Source organism: Thunnus albacares, chromosome 3, assembly GCF_914725855.1.
Source record: "Thunnus albacares chromosome 3, fThuAlb1.1, whole genome shotgun sequence".
NCBI classification, from domain to species: domain Eukaryota; kingdom Metazoa; phylum Chordata; class Actinopteri; order Scombriformes; family Scombridae; genus Thunnus; species Thunnus albacares.
The window spans coordinates 36,473,419-36,494,481 of record NC_058108.1 but is presented as its reverse complement, the minus strand read 5'-3'; the positions used below and the strand labels follow the sequence as shown (position 1 = coordinate 36,494,481).

Sequence of the window (21,063 nt, the reverse complement as noted above, 5' to 3'; positions counted from 1 at the left end):
ATTAACCTGCATCTGATTCACACTAAGGCTGCAATGAACAATTGGTTTCATTATTTAATAATCTGTTGATTATTGTCTCGGTTAATCAATTAGATATTTGGTCTTTAAAATATCTGAAAATGGTGAAAAATGTCAATCACTGTTTCCCAAAAAAAATGCAACCTAAGATGTCTTGTTTTGTCCACAACCCAAAGATATTCAGTTTTCTAATATTCATTTCAGGAGCTCAAACCAGAGAATTTTGGCTTTTTTTTTGTTATAATTAATTAATTTTTTGACAATCGACTAATAATTGACCAATTATTGCAGCTCTAATTCAAACAATGAAAAAAATAGTGAAACAAAATCTGACAGCTAACTGGATTTGATGGATCAGTGTATAAAATATCAGACAATAGTGAAAATCATCATGATCATTATTCCCTGAATCCCGAGTTACATTCAGATGACTCGTTCTGACTGAACAACCGTCAGAAACATGAAGATGTTCTGTTCACCATGATAAAAACAGCAAATATTCACACATGAGAAGCTGCTACCAGAGAATTTTGGACAGTTTTGCTCAAAAACTGTCAGTTATCAAACCTTTCTTCTATCAACTAATTATTTCAGGTCTACAGTAACATGTACAGCAGGGATCAATAAGGTCATATGTGACCATTTGTGTACAAGTAGTAGATGTGACTCTAAGCTGACTTTAAAAACTTTATACTAACTGGACTGAAAATAGCTTCAGAAATACAACTTAACTGTAAAAACTATTTGATAGAAAGTTAATCTGAACCATCAGACGGCACAGATTCATTATTTATACATAAGATTTATTGGATCCACACAGATTAATTAAAATTCATCTTACACAAACAAATATTACAATATATACAGAATATTTTTTTTTCTATTTACAGCTGAGTTAAGAGGCCAGCAGCCTTCATCATTGAATAAAACCTAAAGCGGTGAACGTTCGCTAGTGTCCGAATATCTCCTGCGAGGCGTAGGTCATGTAGAGGAAGCCGTCCTCGTCCTGGTGGTCTTTGTAAACCTGAGCCATGGTGAGCGACATGCTGGCCAGTCCGCTGTTGTTGATGAGCAGGTAGAAAGCCTGAGTGGGCAGCAGAGCCATGCGGTTCCTGACACGAGACAAAAGACAAAAAGAAGAAGTCATGAGTCGTCCGGCAGGCTGTCTGTCTGTTAGCTGCTTCACATACCTGCTGCTCTTAATGAGACGCTGGTCAGCAGAAATGTGCAGCAACTATTGTCGTCTGGTATTTAAAGGAGGTGCTGCAGCAGCTGGAGACTTCAGCTGGCTGCAAATTCCAATCATAACTCTGAGCAGCTCCAAGTATGTGTGTGTTCACTATGGAAAAAATGACAAACCTACACACAAAAATGTCAGAATGCAGACTATTATCCCCACAATGCATTGCACAGTGAAAATGAGGCACTATTTCTAAATGGCTCCACAGACAGCTCAAAACAAAACTGGTAGTAAGTGTTTAGAAAAACATCTGTGTGACAAAATAGACTCAACTTCAGGTTAAACTGAGATTAATCTCAAGAGGACAAAAAGTACTTCTCTAAAAATCACTCAGCCCTCAGAGTCAAGAACCACAATGACTGAGGACAATAAGAACCCTTCATCAGGGTGTTGGAATAAAATACAAAACACATTTAAAGTAGCTCAAGACGCCTGAGTTACAGGTGTGTGGACAGGACGGTGAAAGGGAAAGATCTGGAGTGTCTTTGCTTAGTAAAGTCACTCAGTGGACAAAAAGCTGCTGTTTGAAGTCACCGGATTGAAAACAAGAGGAAAAATAAAAAATAAATCAGAGTCTTAGAATGATTTTACATGACTGTTAGCAACACGTTTCAGTTGGACGGCTCCAGCAGGGTGTTGGAATAAAATCACACTTAAAGTAACTCAAGTGTGGGAGAGAAATCTTTGATAAAATGATCTCAACTGCTGGTTAAACTGAGCTGAATCTTAACTTCCACTCTCACAGCAGACATGTTGACTTTCTATAGCAGGAAAAACTAACATTAATCATGTTTCAGTTCCAGAACTTTTATAGAGTTTCAGTATCGACACCAAAAAGATTTTTATGCATTTGAAAGTTTTTAAATGTTAAAGGTCATCTTTGCCAAAATGAAATAAAGTCTGTAGATGCAAAACAGGACGTGTAGTATAAAAAAGTATAAAAGAACAAACATGAAGACGTTCAATAACTTTCCAACACTTGACAGTTTGACACATTTCCATCTGTACCAGATATGTACTGAGGTTTGATATCCAGCCCTTATTTTAAGTTTTACCTAATTTATTAACTCTGAAATGAATCAGTCTCATGGACTTCTTGGATACCAGCTGTGAAAATATACAGAACAAACTGTTCAGTATCAGTATGTGGTGTGAAATCTGTGAACAGCTGAAGTCTTGTCTGTTGAGCTTTAAGACTCTGATGCAGCTGCAGCCTCGTTACATCATGGAAGTTTAAATGTGGTTTAATAAATCAGTCATTGGAATTTAAAGTTTAAGGAGTTTTAAAAAAGTAAACATCTTGATTGTTGTGCAACAATCTACTTCCTGTTTAAGATAATTAACACTCATCTGACCACTGAAGCAGAGAAACTGAACTGCTGACTTCCTGCTGTGTAACGATGACAAAGATGAAATGAAGAACTTGAGAGATCTGGAGTGAAAGTGACTGTTTACAGTCAACTTAAATGCAGATGATCTGGGAGAAAAATCACTTAAATCAATAGGTGCTGATTAACTTCAGGGTCAAAGATGTGAAACTGATCAGAACAAAGTAAAGTCAGTTCCAGTCTTCAGTCTGCTCTTAAGATTAATAAAACAAGATCTTTCAAAAGTTTGGTTCATGAAAAAAAAAAAACAAATTCTCACTTCTAGTATTGAGTTTTGCAATTTTACTGGTTATTTCTGTCTCTGCTGACAGTATTTACAAAATGTTTTATGTCGTTTTTCCAGAAACACACTGAACAGTTTTAAAGTTGCTTCATACTTAAGAAAAAAAGATCTGATGAAACTGTTGACTTCATATTCTTTGGATTATCCAGAATATTATAGAAACATGTTGCTGTTGAATTGAATGGAGGCTGAAATCTCTAAAACTGGACTAACTAACTATTTGCATGAAGAGATGTAACTAAAAACAAAGTGAGAAAAGTGATTCTTTAAGTGAATTTAACGTGTATTAGTGAGAGCCGTCCTCTAGGCAATGTGAAGTATTAATAAAAATGATTTAAAGCCTGACTTCTTTTTTAAAAAAGGCTGCGTGACATATTGACAGTACTTTAAAAAGGTTTCTCTGGTGGAATGACGGCAGCAGAGATGAAAACGTTCCTGTTAATTCAGATGACAAGGAAAACGTCTGAAGTGAGCGTGTCCAGTCGTCAGCAGCTGTTCTGCAACGAATCACCACGTGACGGACGAACTACAGACTCATAAGACTTCACATAAAGCAGACTGATGAGGTGGAGCTCACAAATTAGAGAAAATATTCTTTCAAAATGTTGATTTGGGGGGAGGGAGCTCAGATTTCGTCTTATTAGTCGTTTCCTAAACAGATTTGTGTGACACGTATCGGTTACATAACAGTTTGTAATGTGTTGACAGTTTCTGCTGAGTAATCATGACAAGAGAATCTGAGAGGAAGTAACAAATCTGAAGTGTCAAAAGACTGAAAGTCAGGTAGAATTTATGAATGTGGGTGAAGTTTAATATTTCTTAATCATTTCCAGAAAATAGACCGGTCCCTACATTTAAAAATAAATAAATAATCACCTGATCAACAGATCTTTTCCAGTAAGTCTGAGTTTCACTTCTGCTACAGTACAACATGTCTGGATCAACAGAAAACTAATCATTAACTATTCTGATTATCAAGTTATCGTTTGGAGTCATTTAAAAAACACATTTGAGCTTCTTAAAAATATATATTTTCTGGTTTTAGTCCTCTGACAGTAAACTGAGGATCTTCAGGTTGCATCTGGGTTGTCGGAAACATCGATGACGTTTCTCACAGTTTTCTGACGTTTTATGGAACAAACTACTAATTGATCAATCAAGAAAATATAAAATTAGCTGCAGTCCTACTTAGCATGTTGGTTTTTTTTTTTCAATAATTTTAAAAGACAGAAGGATTTAGATTTACCTTTAAAACCAGGTTTAATGCTAATTTCCCCCTTTAAAAAGTTTTAAGTTAGAAAACGCAATTTTTCATACAAATCATAACTACATATTTAAACTGAAATATTCAGACCTGAGACATCATCTTTTCTTCGGTTGCATCATTCAGCAAATAGTCGAAACATCTTCAGTATCATTTTTAAACAGTTTCTCTGATATTCCGCCTGACATATTTGATATATTTGAACACTTCGGGCTCTTGGCTGCACTTATAAACACGGTGAGATGAATTTGTACCTGATGATGGTGACAAACTGAGTCATGGTGAGTTCATGCGGCACCAGGAACTTGGTTTTATCCAGCGGAGGAAGAAACTTTTCCCTTTCGTAGCGTTCAATTATCACCTGAAGCAGCAGCAGCAGCAGACAGATGAGGTTAAAATAAAAAAATAAAAACACATTTCATGATGAATTATGAATCATTTCTGTCACAAACTTACCGGGATTTTGTTGGGGAATTTGGACCTTATTCCTGCCACTTCTTGTTTCCTCGTAGCTGCACAGAAAGAGCAAAACAGTTTAATTTTTTTTTTTTTTTTAGTTTCTAAGCGACTTTTCCTCCATCTTTGACGTGTTTGAAAGGTTTACCGAAGCTCTTCCTCAGTTTGAAGGGTTTGCTCTGCGGATGGGTTTTGTCAAACGGAGGCATGCTGTCTGTGTATGTGTGTGTGTGTGAGTATGAGTGAGAGAGTGTGTGTGTGATGGAGAGCTGCTTGAACATGTGTTTGCAGAGAGCAGAGCGGGAGTTAAATAGAGAGGAGAGGCGGCTGCGGCGCATCAGCTGATTAGCACATGGCCGCAGTCACAGCGTGAATCATCTGCGGATTAATCAGGTTAGAGGAGCAGCGGAGCTCCAGACCGAGCAGAGACAAGAGGCCTCATAGAAGGGCCGACAGCAGCAATGCTGGGACCCTAAAGCAGTTTACAGCTGAGTGAGGACTGCAGCCTGTTTGTTGATATCACATTACCAAATAAAGCTTTCTATAACACTGAATCAATATGAGACGTTTGTGTTGAGGTTTGTTTACTGTTTTGAAGCATTTGATACACTCAAAATGGGGACATACTTAGTAAATAATGGTAGTGTCTTTGTATATATGGCTTAAAGTCCAACTGACATTAAATTGCCTATTTTTGTCTGCTACAGCAACTTATCTGCTCTGTAAATCCCTTTCCTGAGAAAGAGACCAAAGACATATAAATGTATATTTTAAATTGTTTGATTGCATCATGGTTCCCCCTAGTTTTACATTATTTCAATTAGATACCCTCCCATTATCTGTCAGCTGGAGACCTTATTTCAACACAGCAAATCAAATTTTGCATAAAGTGATAATGTGTCGTTCTATCACAGTCAGAGCAGATGGTCACACTGAGCCTGATTGCATCCTGCTACACAACACAAGAGCCACAGACTCTGAACCCACATTAGCTTTCCTGCTTAAGTCTCCTTCTTATCTAACTTACAAACATGAACACAAGTCTTGTCCTGCAGCTTAGCTTGTTGAATGAGCCACCAACAAACATTCACCAGGGAAAAGTGTACCGCTAACATCAGTTAGCAGCTAGATAGCTAATTAGCTGCACAGCTGCAGCACATTAAACAGCATGTAAACATACCTGCAAATGTTGCTTCAGACCCATTAGATGCTGGTTTGGTCGTTGCTCTTCAAAATCCCTGTTAGCGACACGCTGTCTGTGCATGACTTGTAGCTACAGCAGTTTGTTTACTTTCCATTCATATGGTGTAACACTGGTAGCCTGCCACCTGCTGTCAGTCAAACACAGACACCCCCCCAGCTGCTGTCAATCAAACACAGACACTGACACACCCCACCCAACTGAGACAAAAATGACTGTAGATTTTGTCCCCCATCACTTACATTGTAAGGTCATTATGAAGGGATCTTCTAATGGTCAGTATGAACAGGAGGAATGATTACAGCAAGAAAAACATGTTTCACTGTTTTTGGGCTCCTGATTTTTGCTTTAAGACACATTTGAACAATTGTGAACCCGTCCTTTAAAAACTACAGAAATCAGCTGTTTTAGGGAATTACTGAACCTTTTAAAAATGGCTACGAAACGGTGCAATAATTAACTGACTATTGACATGGAACAGGAGTCCACAGGCTGTTGGTCCAGACTGGTTTTCTGTGCTGATAGTAGTTTGTTCTATTGGTACAGAACGAGTTTGCAGAATTTATTGTTGAATCTCTTTTACTTGAAATACTGGTTACTGTACAGTTGACATAAAGTTTAACAATGTGCAACAATAAAAACATTTGGATAATTTACTTCAGTAGAAAACAAACCTCTCAATAGATTGTAGGTCAATTAAGTAAAAAACAATAATCAGTGCAGAGAGAAAATATTGAAACATGATGATACAAAGCTGCATATGTAGACTAATAAGTGTTTGGTAAAGAAAGCAGAAAAACATTTGTGATTGTTAATGAACTGTAACAGAAACACAAACACAGCTTCTCTGTAAACCAGCTTTTATTTTTTGTGTTTGGTGTTCAACAAGTCACTGCTTACTCAGGCCATGTTTTTAAAACTTTACATTAAAACTACAGACAGAGTTTAGTTTACAGGTTTTTACAATCACATATTTACAGATTTCTTTAAATCATAATCAATCTATTCAATATTCAAACAAACAAATTGGCCAAAGTGGACAGAAACTAAACAAACCTCAGACAAGATAAGAAAATCCTTTATACACATTATACACATATTCTATTAATCAACTGTAGAGCTGCAACTAATGATTATTTTCATTAACAATTAACTTTGTTTTAACCTGATTTTGAATCATTATTTACTCTATAAAATGTCAGAAAAAGGTGAAAATATTCATCACAGTTTCTAAGAGTTCAAGGTGTCTTTGAATGTTTTGTCTGACCAACAGTCCAAAACCCAAAAATATTCAAGTTACCATCATATAGAGCAGAGAGTAGCAGCAAAACCTCACATCACAAGATGGAGCCTGAGAATGTTTGTCTGACAAATAATTTAAATGATCATCAATCAATCAATTCATTTCTGTTGTTCTGTCATTAAGTGTTTCAGCACGTATTACAGCCTGTAAAATATTGACACATATTCTGTGGAGTCATGGTCTCAGCTGAACTCTACAATGAAGCTTTATGACACTGTGAAATATTCACACTTTGTTTTCTGTGGTTTCACTTCAAACTGAAAGTTTTGTTTTTTTGGAAACTTTGTGTTTTTGACTAGAAATGAAACTAAAGTTCTGTGGATTTGATCAGATGTTTAAATAGAGATTTAATTTTAGATAGAAATCCTAGTTTGTGTTTTTTCTCATAATAAACCAGAATGTGTTTGTATATTTACTCTCTTCAAAAACAAAGACACATTTATGACATAAAACACGTGATTACTCTACTCAGTTTGATTGACAGGACAGATGATCAGAGGGGCGGAGTTTTTACCACCAATATTATTACAGGGACTGAAGTATGGGTAGAGTTTCTCAGTGAAGGAGCAGCCAGTAAAGGAGTAGATAAGAGCTGCAGCATCTACGTCATAAAAGGAGACCAGACCCTCCTCATAATCCACAAACACCCCCACCTTCTGAGGCTGAGACTTCAGAGAGAGACGGACTGGAGGGTCATTACGAGCTATGTACTCATTTCCATTTCTCAACCATATAGTCCAGTAACCATCCTGAGGGCTCACTGTGATTTGTCCCTTCCTGTTGATGGACTCTCTGGCCACTCCTAAATTCCAGTCAGTCTTCCTTTTAACCTGAACCTCAAAGTAAAATCTGCCTGAAGAGAAACTCTGCTTTCCTAAAACACAAACACAAACAGAAAATCTCTCTGGGTTGTCTGGGAGATTCTTCTTCACATCACCATAATTTACTTGTTTCTCATCATCAGACAGGATGAGTTTAGGATGTGCTGTATCAGGATCAAGAGTCACATCCACTGCATACTGCTGGACCCTCTTCAGCTCAGCCTCAGCGAGCAGCTTCTTCATCTCTTTACTGAGCGTCTCCTCCAGCTGAGTCACAGCTCTCACCACAGTCCCCTCATATGATGGTGGACGGACGCTGACCTCTGTCCAGTCTTTGGTGGGTGGAGCAGCTTTCAGGGACGGGAAGTTTTGGAGGAGGTGGAGGTGGTCTTCAGAGCGTGAGAGCTGCTTCACCTCAGAGCTTCTCTTCATCAGCTCAGAGATTTCCTGTTCCAGCTCTTTGATGAAGTCTTCAGCCTGTTTCTCTGTCGTTCTTTGCTTCTCTTCAATCGTCTCAATGAGCTCATTCAGGCTTCTCTCAACAGACTCCTTCAGAGCGGTGAAGACCTGAACACCTTCTGCTATCTCTCTGTCTGCATCTTCCTTACTGAGGTCAACTGACTGTTTGATCTCTTGAATCTTCAGTCGTCTCTTCTGGATCATCTGCTGAATTTCAGCCTCTGTCTTCCCCAGCTCTGCCTTCTTTCCTTCATATTCTTCTTTCAGAGGAACAAACTCATGTGTCTTGTGGTCTAAAACAGAGCAGAGCATGCAGACACATGTCTGGTCGGTCTTACAGAACAGCTCCGGAGGTTTATCGTGCTTCATACACATCCTGTCTTCCAGGTTCTCCACAGGGTCCATCAGCTGATGTCTTTTCATTCCTGATGCTGTCAGATGAGGCTCCAGGTGAGTCTCACAGTAGGAGGTCAGACACACCAGACAGGACTTCAGGGCCTTCAGTTTGGTTCCAGTACAGACGTCACAGGGAACTTCTCCTGGTTTGGCAGCTTGTTGCTCTGAGCTGCTGCTGCTGGCTTTCTGTTGAGCTTCCTGTCTGAACTGAGAAACAACCTCAGTGAGCAATGTGTTGACGTGAAGCTCAGGTCTTCTGTAGAAAACCTCTTTACACATGGGACACAGGTACTGGTCATTACTGTTCCAGTGTTCAGTGATGCAGTTTTTGCAGAAGTTGTGTCCACATGATGTGCTGACTGGATCAGTGAACACATCCAGACAGATGGAGCACAGAAACTGATCTTCAGATCGCAGACAGCTGGCAGCAGACATATCTACACACTGAGTGTGAAAAACAAAAGACACAATTTGTTTAAAATTCAATTTGAAATATTTGCTGAAAATGAAATAAGGATAATTACTGTTGTAATAAGTATAACATGATACTGGGTGAAGTAATATTGAATTATATTTTCCTGTTATTGATCGGGATGGGAACACATGAACGGAGTCGTGAGCAACTGTGATCATTGAAGTCGTGCTGGCAGCTCAAACAGTTATCCACAAGGCTGCATGGTGAGTTTAAAGTTGTTGTTTACTTTGATGACGTGTTTTATGTGAGCTGGTTTACACAAATACAGTAAGAGACTGCTTCACAATAAAAGCTGCTGCTTGTTGGTAGAAAGCGTTTAATGTGAAACAGCTACAGGAAATAGAATGCAGTGTGTCTGTAGGAAGTGATCAGTAAATAGTAATAAGACCAGGGAGGTTGGAGTGAGGCTGAACTCCAAACCACAGAAATTCAGTTACAAGTTACAAAAGTCCTGAGAACTGACACAGAGAGACTGTTTAAAAAACAATTAAAGTTGTTTCACTGAATCTGTGTAAAAACATCTTTAGTTATATTGTCACTAATTTCACAAGTGTCAGTATGAAATGAAAAGAGTGGAACTTCCTGTCTGCTGTGTTAAAGCTGGTTGTTGAAACATTAAATATGATCAGTTGTACTCACCAGTGTTTGGCAGAGACTCTGCTGTGTTGTTGAGAAAGACTTGATGAACTCAGTTTAATTTTTATTTGGACAGAAGTGGAGAGACTCGACTGCAGCTCTGCTGTCGCTCTGACAAACTTATAGTTTCATTTCTGCAGAGTGACGTTGCAGCTCTCTTGCCTTTCCAGTGTTGCTCCTCCTCTTACTGCAGCTCTGATTGTGAGTTTGTTTCCTCCTTCTGATTTACAGGATTATTGTGAAATATCATGGAGCAAAGGTGAGACTGTACCTGACAGGTGGGAGGAGTAAGACATGTGAAAAGATGTTGCTTAGCTTAATTATGTGTGTTGAAAGTTTGAGGTTTTCCACAACGTGATCAAAAAACAAATAAACCCTGATTTTAGATTTATTTTTGCCACAAGAGACTAAAATACAAACACTGAACTGTGCAGCCAGTTTTGATGTAATTATTAACTCTTTTTTCTCTTCATCTTGAACTGAGTTCAACAAATGTCGTCTGGTCAACGTTGATGTTAAATCAACAGTTATTTCAAAAACACATTTTTTAACTTCGACAAACAGTTTCCAGTTTACTTCACAAAATGAGGTGAAAGACAGTTGACAACAACCAAAGGATGATTTTATTCAACCACATGCAGATACGATTTCTATATTTTGCTTCATGTTCTACCTTATTTGTTCCTTTGCTGTAAAGCCGATTAGTTGAGACTGTTTTGTGGTGAACCACCACAGTCCTGACAGGGATAAATGTAGAATCTATCATCTCTGTACTGAGTGATGCTTCACACTGCCAGCACTGTCCTTTGGGAGTTTGGGAGTTGTAGTGTGATCCCTGTTAGCCACAGAGCTAACGTCATGTCAGCAGCTCTGCTGTCAATCTGAGGTTTGGAACATTTAAAGAATTAAAAAGTGTTTGTTAGCAGGAGTTGGATGGTTTGAATCCTCAACCTGTTTTAGTAAATCTTGATGACTGTAATGATCTTCCCTGTTTAAGAAACTTTTATTGCAGTAACAGAAACCTTTTATTAGATAAAACTTAATTGTTCATTGGGGGGAAAATTCAAGTTACAGCAAGAAAATAGATGAACTCCTAATTTAATGAAATAAATAAGACTGAAATAAGAAATTAAATTAGTTAAATTATTTATTAAAATTATCTACATACAATAAATATTACAATACCTTAAACTGTATAAGTGAACGTGCAAATATTTAAGCAGAAAGGATCCTGTAGTGTATAGATATATACAGCTGTATGCAAAAGTTTGGACACCACTTGACAAATAACATATTTTAGTGTTTTTTTAATTGAAAATATGTAAACACAGTTTATACAGGATATGGAGAAAAACAATATTTTCAGCAAACAAAAGTCAAGTTTAATCAACAGGTTGTAAAAGAGTTGTAAAAGTTGCTTTATGAAGGATTTCAGGTAAATATCCGCTGATAACTCAAAGTGTATGAATTCTGATTGGACTGTCCTGAATGTTAATGGTGAGGGGTATAACTTAAAGAACGGTTCACAATTTTTCAAGTGTGTCTTAAAACAACAGTCAGGTGTCCATATGAACAGTGAAAGAGGTTCTCCTCGCTGTAATCATTCCTCCTGTTTATACTGGATATTAAAAGATCCTTCAAATGTGCTTTCAATGGAAGTGATGGAGGCCAAAATCCACAGTGTGTCCACACAGTCATTTAAAAGTTGAGTTAATCATATCAAGTGGATATCTGACACATTTAGTCTTTTTAGCATCAAATTCCCTCTTTGTGTTTCCTCGGACAGTGTTTCCCTGTTGAGCTGTGGTGGAAGTATAGTAACAAAAAGTGCTGCTCTCATATTTACTTTGAAAACAATGGAGGCTGTAGCAGCAATACTGCAATAACCTGCTTGTTTAAGAATAGTTAACATGCAGTTAGCATGTGAACTGTAAGTTACATGCTAACAAGCCAGTCTAACCTACAGCTGACTGGAATTCAGTCTTTATTTTAGACGTATCTTGTCATGAACTGAAGTTTTGGAGAAGGAGTAATTCTGACCTGTTGATGACATGAGACAAAAATTCAAGGGATTACTAAAGTCATTACAATTCATCAGATAAATGTTTCAACCAAATTAAATTACAAACCATCTAAGTTGTTAAAACATGTCATTCTAGAACTTTTTTTGCAATCTTTAGCCACATTAGTGTCTAACGATTTTTATGAGATAAAACAAAACTATTTTGTTTGCAAACCTTATCACAATCATATTTAAAATACTTTAAATACCATCTCTGCAGAACATAGACAGCAGAGCTCAGTCTTAATTAAGACTTAGTTAAATACAAATCAGGTTTAGTTGTATAATCTGATCCTTTCTTATCTCAGTGTACTCTACTAATTATTTCTATTTGCTTTTTCATAATTTCCAGCTCTAAATTCCAGCTGTGTTCATCCAGAAACACTTTTGTTTTTTTGAATTTGGTAATTTGGGATGAAATTCACTTCTAAGTAGCACTGAACAGATTTGGAAACTACACTCAGTTGCAAGTATATTAGTATATTATTATACAATTTAAACCAATCTACTACAAACTATAGAGGCCTACAGTACATCCTAACTTTATGAAATAAAGTTTTTGTTGACACTGTGTTAACTGTAAGGTCATTTTTGAGGCTGTAGCAAGTGATGATTGTATGAGAGTGAAACTGGATATGTGCAGTTTTTGGGTGTAGGAATTTGTGAACTCAAATATTTTTATGATTTTATAGGGAAATTATGAATTATTATTGTGCAGAACTCCAACATGAAGTTATTCGTCCAGTGACAACTCAAATTAGAGTCGGTATAAGAACAGGGAAGTAATCCTCCTTGTTGGCCACACAAGAGAGATCAATTAGAATTGTGATTGTTATTAATCTTAATTATGATTTTGCAAAGGTATAGGTCTTTTAAGGTTAAGTGACTGAAACTGGTACACGAGGCTATGGCTAGTGAATGATTTGAATGCATGATGCAGAGTTATCTATTGTGTAGTTGGTATGAGAGACCTGATAAACAGATGAGATGACTGGTACCTGAGAAGCAGTCAAATCAACGGTACAACAGCTTAGTTCTGAATTGCCAATTGAAATGACAAATCATGAAAGCACCAGGGTTCAAGCAAGTTCATTAAGATTTTGTACAAATACTTGCTTGCTCTCTGGGGTGGCTTCTTGCAGAGAATGGTGTCTGATGTGCTCGGGTGAGGAACTGGAGTTTGGATCTTGTAATGATGAATGAGTTGGCTGGTCTGGACTTGAAAAGTTTCCATTGGAAGAGAGCTCCTGGTTTATGCTTTCATGCTCTCCTCGGTTTGATCCTCAACTCATGACTCTACATTCTGATGTTTCACCTCCTGTTGTTCTGAGTCACATTTTCAGACCAGCAAAATGCAGGCTCTCAACCAGCATGGCGGAAAGCAAGAAGACAAAGACAAAAGCAAGCAGCAGCCAAAAGATGCAGCTTTAAAAAAAAACAGCAAAGAGTCTCAGATAAGACCCTGTTTTAAAGTTTCTGTCTGCCTGCCCAGAAGGTGCATCATAGCCAATCCCAGGGGTTGCAGAGTTCGGGGGGAGTAGGGTCAGTCCCCTCCTGTCCAGGGACAGGCGAGCACAGTTCCTGAATACAGTTACTCCATTAATCAACGTATTCACAATTCAACAATTGCATGATTCCTAATTTTGCAATTTCGATAGTAGCTTTAGTATTCTGAAAGTGAAACAAGCAGAATGGTACTAAACATGATATTGTTATCATGGATGATGGGATTATGTTAGTGGTACATTTCTTGGCTTAAAGGCAGTAGAGTAAAAGTCTAACTAAAGTGCATAACAACACATACTGTGATATACACACATAAGCACACAACAATAATTGACCTTAGACAAAATCTAAGGGTCAGTGGTCTGGTTTGGTGACCATACAGGAGATGGGGGGTTCCTTATCTGATCCTTTCTGTTTGCAGCAGGTTGTTTAGATGGTCTGGTCAGTGAGGAGTTTGGGACTCTCACTTATATATTATTGGACAGCATTCCTGGGATGTTGAAGAAAGAGCTGGTCTGTTGTTTGAGGCTTGTGCTGTCTGCCTTCGAAACATGCAGGGACTTTACCCTACAGTGCAGAGAGAAAATATTGAAAATGATGATACAAAGCTGCATATGACTGTAGGAGCCATTTATGTTGATTGTTGGCATATCATTTGTTTAGTTATAACTTATAGTATTACTTTGGACACTGGGTGGCGGTCATTAGATGCACAGGGTTGAATATGTAGGGGCATAGGTGACAGGAAACAATAGGCACAGACAGGGGGAGCACATACAGTTCTTACCTGACCGGTAACAGACACACACTACAGCTGGCAGGACAGAAACCTGGTATGTTCATGACTTGTACAAATACTTCAATAAAACAACAAACTAAACGGCAGCCAACTGACTGGAAAATCTGTTTCTGAACCTGTGTAAGATCACTCCTAACCTAACTTACCTGTGTATTAATGGCAAACTGGAAAAATAGGAAATGAAAGGACATTGAAAAATGAAAATTGCCATTACACCTAAGTAAGAACTGTCTCTCCGACTGAAACTGGAGCTCGTGATTCATTCAGACAGACTGAGCATTGTCTTGCGGAACAACAAAGAGGACATCCAACCAGGTGGACATCTTCATCAAACTGAGTGAGTATGTATGTGCAAGCATTAAGCTTTATTGGAGAAGCTATATGTGAAGCTGTATTGGAAAACGGCTATTATAATGGAGTTGGTTGACTGAAGACTGAAAGCTACAATTGCACATCGATCAGCTGTGTGAAACACTGTGCCGGCATTCGGCTTTTGTCAACAAGTCTTAAAGGGACAGTGGACAAATATGTCTGTTGTTAAGTCTGATGCTCAGTCACAAGATGACGATGTTGAAAAGGAAAAAAGAGTTATCAAACACACTGCCAAAGGCTTGGAATTGTTCACTGCAAATTGTCAGAAGACAAGAAACAGGAAATGTAAACAAGCTAACAAGTTAATGGAAATTCTGAAAGAGCTCATGAAATCAAAGGAAAATGCAAGAGAAGTACAATCTAATTTGTTTCAATTAATCAAGCTCTTTGATGAAGTCAAGCAAAACCATGAATCACTGGTGAATTTACCACTGCCTAAAGATGAACTTGAAAAGCAAAATCAGTGGTTTCAACAAAAAATGGAAATCTTTAAAGGGTTTATACAAGACGTAAAGGTGTGGTTACCTGAGGCTGGACAGCAAATTGCACACTCCATTGCTGAAAGTGTCATACTACAAAGTGTAGTAAATTCAGATGACATTGGACCTGATGACAGCGTTTCGAATGCCTCAAAACCTAAATCAAAGCACAAATCCAGTTCTTCATTACGTGCATCTTCAACATCCTCTGCTTGCATTAAAGCTCAGGCAGAAAAGGCTGCTCTCATGGAACGTGTTGCTGCCCTGAAGAAAAAACATGAGCTTAAGACACAAGAAGAACAATTGAAAAGAAAGAAAGAACAACTGGAAGTAGAAACTGAACTGGCAGCAACCAATGCAAAAATCAACATACTTGAGGTCATTGGAACAAGAAGCAGCTCTAGAGTGTCTGATGGGATGAACTCTAATTTGAGAAAAGGAACTGCAAGAAATGAAACATCAGAATGTGTTGAAGGAAACTGACTCTTCTTCCCAGCAACAGGTTGTTAGACCAAAAGAAACAGCTCATGGACCATCTGTTCGACCTCATGATATGACCCATCTAATACAACACTCTCCTCAAAGGCAAAATGTACATATGAGTCATATGCAGCCAGGTATGCAGGGGCATGTTCGCACTACACCCCTGTATTGAATGATGGTAACCAAGATGATATGTGTAACCTAATACAGAGGCAAAATTACATCACTGCTCTCCTGGCTCAACAAAATCTCTCTTCTACTTTACCACCAAGAGTCATTCCTGTTTATGATGGTGATCCTTTACAGTACAAAGTTTTCATCAGGGCATTTGAGAGAGAAGTGGAAAAAAAGAGTGATGACTACAGTGACTCCCTGCATTTTCTAGAGCAATATACAAGAGGGCATCCAAAAGACTTTTGTTGACTTAGTGCAGTTGTCAACATCTGCCCCCAGCCAAGGGCTATCAAAGAGCAAAAGATTTGCTCAAAGAACATTTTGGTACGAGAAAATTTGACAACAAATGGAATTAAAGCTGCAAGCAGCGTTGGTCGGGGCCTCGCACTCTGCCCGTCGGGATCAGATCATTTTGCTTTTTAAAAATGAGGGTTATTTCTTACAAGTGTGTGTGCTTTTATTTTGAAAGTTTGAATGACAGGATGAGAATTTTCTGCAGGGTGAGACATGTCTGTCTTGCTTATATCTGTGTCATCAAAATTATGCAAGTTTTGGGCCCATTCACTTGAATTTCAATTAGTAAATTGAAAACTCTTGATGAGTTTGTGTGTAAAACAAATTATTTTTCTAATTTTCATCAAGTCTGTTTTTAGAAAAGGAAAGACTTTTAACCCATATGACCTGGTCAAAATTTGATTTGAATGGAGAGTGTGAGCGAACCCACACCTTTTTGAACATTTAATGCTTCCACATAGTTTTAGATACAGACTTTATTTGAACTTTAAATGAGTCATGAGACGTTGACCTACAAATCTTGAATTTACATGTTTTTTCTTTCTTATATTGTTTTTGAGATATTAGAGGGTGAGTTTTAAAGTCTTTTCTTGCTCCTCCTGTGATTTTATAATGAGTGTGTATTGCGGAATGTTTCACCGCACTGAGGGAGTGACATCACCAGGAGCAGTTGGAGAGGAGGATTTTAGAGTACGCTTTTTCTGAAATCTCCTCATAAATCCCATGACTTTGGCCAAATCTTACATTAAAAATCATATTTTTAGTAGGAAATTTCATGGTGAATCCATTGATACAGATTTGAAAGTGGTCAGACTTATAGTTTAGACATCAGAAGCCTCTGTTTGACACAAAGTTCATGCCAATAGATTGCCCCCCCATTGTTTTACATTGTAAGGGTGAGGTGGCACTGCAACTTCCAGCGTTCGAGTTATTACAAAGTTTTTAAAAACTATTTTTCAGCCCAGTGTCATAAGTAATGTATTTAAGTCTAAAGCCGATACCATTAACGCCCTCGGAAGAGATAGCTTTTGTATGGGGGCCTAAATTGGGGCAAAGTCTTATTTTGAAAGGCTAATTACAGACTTCCTGTTGGATTTAGGTCAGGGGTGTCAGCATATGATTTGTAGGTCTTGATTAGACAAATAATTGAGTTTTGGTTTGATCTCTCTACGACATTCCTACGGGCTGTGGCAGCCATATTAGTTACATAGGTGGTGCTACAAAGCACATTTTGACACTTTGGGGGTTGATTTTTACATTTTAGCAAATTTTTCATGACACCTGATGTGTGTGCCAAATTTGGTGAGTTTGAGCATGTTTAGGGGGTCAAATTTAGGGTTTAAGTGGCATAATAATAAAGAAAGAAAGAAAGAAAGAAAGAAACAAACAAACAAACACACGAAAAACAATAGGGTCCTCTTCCTTTTGGGCTCGGTCCCTAATGAAAGGAAATTCGCAAAGTTCTTGTTAGGGCCTGAGCACCAAAGGTGTGAAGGCACTATTGTATTTCATGTGTTTGTTTGTTTCTTTCTTATTATTCCACCACTTCAGACCTAAATTTGACCAATGATAGTTTCCAGAATTCATCTTCAATTCTCTCCACTGTAAGGCAGAGTAGCAGCAGTGGATAGCTCCTTGCGTTAGCCAATGCAACAGCTGGCTTGTTGTAGCAGCCTGAAGGACTCTTTATACATCCATGGAAGGACTGTTAAGGACTGTTGTTAAGCTAATGGAAGAAATGATCTGGACTGTGCAGCGCAGCAGCAGCAGGACGCCACCAGGGAGGCTGGAGAGAGAAGCAACCGGAGAAACAACCAGGAGAGTTAGCTTGTTTGTCATTGTTGCTAATGATATCAGACTGGTTAACCAGCAGCCACAAAGTTCTGTTAATTAACAAACAAGATGACCAACAGCCACAAATGGATGTTATGACATGAATACTTCATCTCCATGAAAGAAAGAAGAAAACATCAGATAACGTGAGTCATATACAGCTTCTCTCTCTCTGTCTCTTTGGTCGCTAATTTAATCTCTGATGGTTAAATGTCTCTGTGGCTGTTGTGTGAATTTATCTCCTGAACAAGAATGCAGCAGAGATCATATAATGTGTTGTGGGTAGTTTGCTTGTTGAAGTTACAGTGAGCTGCTTGGACTCACTCATTCATGTGGAATTGATCCCATTTTTAATTGAATGGTTGTTCAGTCACCTGTTGATGTTTTGTGATTAGTGCATGAGTGTGCAGGAGGTCTGGCTGCTTGCTTCTGACAGTTTCTTTAGTTCGTTATTAAGCTGAGTCGTATATTGAGTAATATGCTTAAAGTGACTAGAATAACAAGTGTTAACTAGGGGTGCAACTGATCGTAGTTGATCTGTGATCCGTAGGGATCGCCCCCCACGGTTCGGCAGGCATATGAACTGTGGATTAATTGCAAAATTTAATGTCTCATTTAAGACAAGGTAAACAAACTGCTGTAAGTGCAAGACATGGGCAGACAGCATGTCACTAACAGGGATTTTGAAGGGTAACGATCGAAGCAGCATCTAACGGGTCGGAAGTGACATGTGGGGTATGTTTACACTCTGTTTGATGTGATGCAGCTAAGCAGCTAATTAGCTATGTAGCTGCTAACTGATGTTAGTGGTCAATGTTTGTTTGATGGCTCGTTCAACAAGCCGCTGGACAAGACGTGTGTTCATGTTTCTAAGTTATCATCAAGTTTTGATGATGTGGACACAGACTGTTGTTTCATTCACTACCGTGTTTAAAAGAGGAAGGTATCATGCTTCATATTGCAATTTAATTTAACAATAATTGAGCATTGAATATTTCATATATTTTATTTTATTTTATTTAAACATTGGACATCTTAAATGTTGTTTGTCTTGAAAGTTTTCATTTAAGACCATGGGCAAAAGTTCATTGCTGTTTCTTGCTGTGTGTTACAGAATAAATGGAAAACAGAGTTTTATTTGTCTCTCCCCTTTTTTTGCTGATCCTAAAAAGATCCGATCCGTGACTCAAATCCATGATTACGTATCGGAACCGTGAGTTGATTGTCAATGGTTATGCTGAAGTGGTACCAGTTGACCAGCTGAATCGAAGCTATGGAGAACTCTGGTACATCCCACATCACGGAGTGTATCACTCAAAGAAAGGAACCTTAAGGGTAGTGTTTGACTGTGGTGCAGTCTTTAAAGGAACATGACTTAACTGCCAACTGCTGCAGGGTCCAGACCTTACCAACTCACTCATTGGAGTTCTCATCAGATTCAGACAAGAGCCGGTTGCTTTGATGGCTGACATCAAGCAATTTTTCATCAAGTCAGAGTATCAGAAAAGTATTGTGACTATCTGTGATTCCTGTGGTGGCCCGATAGTCATTTGCAGCAAGATCTTGTTGAATACCAGATGAAAGTACATCCTTTTGGAGCTTTGAAAAAGAGATGCAAGTCTTTAAAACAACACTCTGTGGACAGTGTTTATGTCCTGAAGATCTTGTCCAAGCAGAAAGCACCATTATCTCTTTCAGTAAAAGACAAAGATTCAAAGAAGAACTGCTTGTACTAGAAGCTGGTAAACCTGGCGTCAAAAGAAGCAATCATTTGTACAAACTGGATCCAGTGCTGGATGATGGACTTTTGAGAGTAGGTGGTTACCTGAATAGACTAGTGATGCCAGAGGAGGCCAAGCATCCAATTATTCTCTCGAAGGACCTTCACATATCCACACTATTATTACGACATATTCATGAACAACTCAGACATGGAGGAAGAAATTATATGCTGTCTCGCCTCCGTAAGAAATACTGGATTATCAAAGCTAACTCTCCTGCAAGACAGGTCATTACAGACTGTGTTGTGTGTAAACGACAGCGGGGCAGAGTTCGAGAACAAAAAATGGCAGACTTGCCCCTGGAGAGGATTTTACCAGACAAGCCTCCATTTACAGATGTAGGAGTGGATTACTTCGGTCCTATAGAGATCAAGAGAGGACGAAGTCTTGTGAAAAGATATGGTGTAATCTTCACCTGCATGGCAAGCAGGGTAGTACATTTTGAAGTTGCATATACACTTGACACAGACTCCTGTATCCATGCATTAGGAAGATTCATCTTTAAGATCAGACAATGGCATAAATTTTATCGGAGTGGGAAGAGAATTAAGAGAAGCACTCAGTGGCTTGAATCATGACAAAATCCAGAGTGCTATGCTTCAGTGAGGGATAAAGAGGTTAAGGATCTCATCACGGTGGTGTTTGGGAGCGACTGAGCTGCATGGTTCGAAATGTGCTGCGCTCTGTTCTTAAGCAACAAGTTTTGGATGATGAAGGATTGCAAACTTAAATTTGTGAAGTTGAAGCAATCTTGAATGATCGACCCATTACCAAAATTTCTGATGATCCAATGGACCTGGAGGCACTCACACCAAACCATCTTCTTCTATCTGTTGGGCCTTGGCTACAAGTTTGGCTATCAGCAATAATTAATGATTATCAAGATAATTATTAATTATTAAAATCAATAAAATTATTAATACGAATTAATAATAACAGGGCACCACCCTGGAGTCAGGGAAAAAGATAGCCAATTCAGTCTCAAGGTGTATTAATCTATCAATTTGGAACTTTGCTTAACAATTAACTTAATAACTATAAACAAAATTATCATATCAATAACTAGTTATGGTGGAAGGATTTTGGAGTTCTTTCCAGAGCAGAGGTTGGCAAAACTCATTCTTGTGCAACATTAAAACAGACAACAGGTATATCCAAAAGCATTTATTAAACAAAAAGGTAAAGAGCAAAACACATAATATTAATCTAGTTAAGTATACTTACATACAAATGTGTGTGTGTGTGTGTGTGGGTGGGTATGTGTGTGGAAGACAATGGTAAGATGGCTGAAGTCACGTGTTGACTGAGCACATGACATGCAGACAATATGGCCACATGTG

General features: G+C 38.3%; 2 protein-coding genes across 2 annotated transcripts; both read right to left on the bottom strand.

The window, feature by feature from the left end:
• Positions 1 to 800: 800 nt before the first annotated feature.
• map1lc3c (microtubule-associated protein 1 light chain 3 gamma) lies at positions 801 to 4,956 on the bottom strand. Its single transcript, XM_044343021.1, has 4 exons — positions 4,798 to 4,956; positions 4,650 to 4,705; positions 4,448 to 4,554; positions 801 to 1,130 (listed from the first exon to the last, which is right to left on the bottom strand). Exons 1-4 carry the CDS (start codon positions 4,928 to 4,930, stop codon positions 968 to 970), a joined length of 459 nt encoding a protein of 152 aa, XP_044198956.1. The 5' UTR covers positions 4,931 to 4,956; the 3' UTR covers positions 801 to 967.
• A 2,474-nt stretch (positions 4,957 to 7,430) lies between these two features.
• Positions 7,431 to 9,264, bottom strand: LOC122974426 (E3 ubiquitin-protein ligase TRIM21-like). The gene has a single exon (XM_044342456.1). The coding sequence runs from the start codon at positions 9,262 to 9,264 to the stop codon at positions 7,618 to 7,620; it is 1,647 nt and encodes a 548-aa protein (XP_044198391.1). The 3' UTR covers positions 7,431 to 7,617.
• Between the last annotated feature and the right edge of the window lie 11,799 nt (positions 9,265 to 21,063).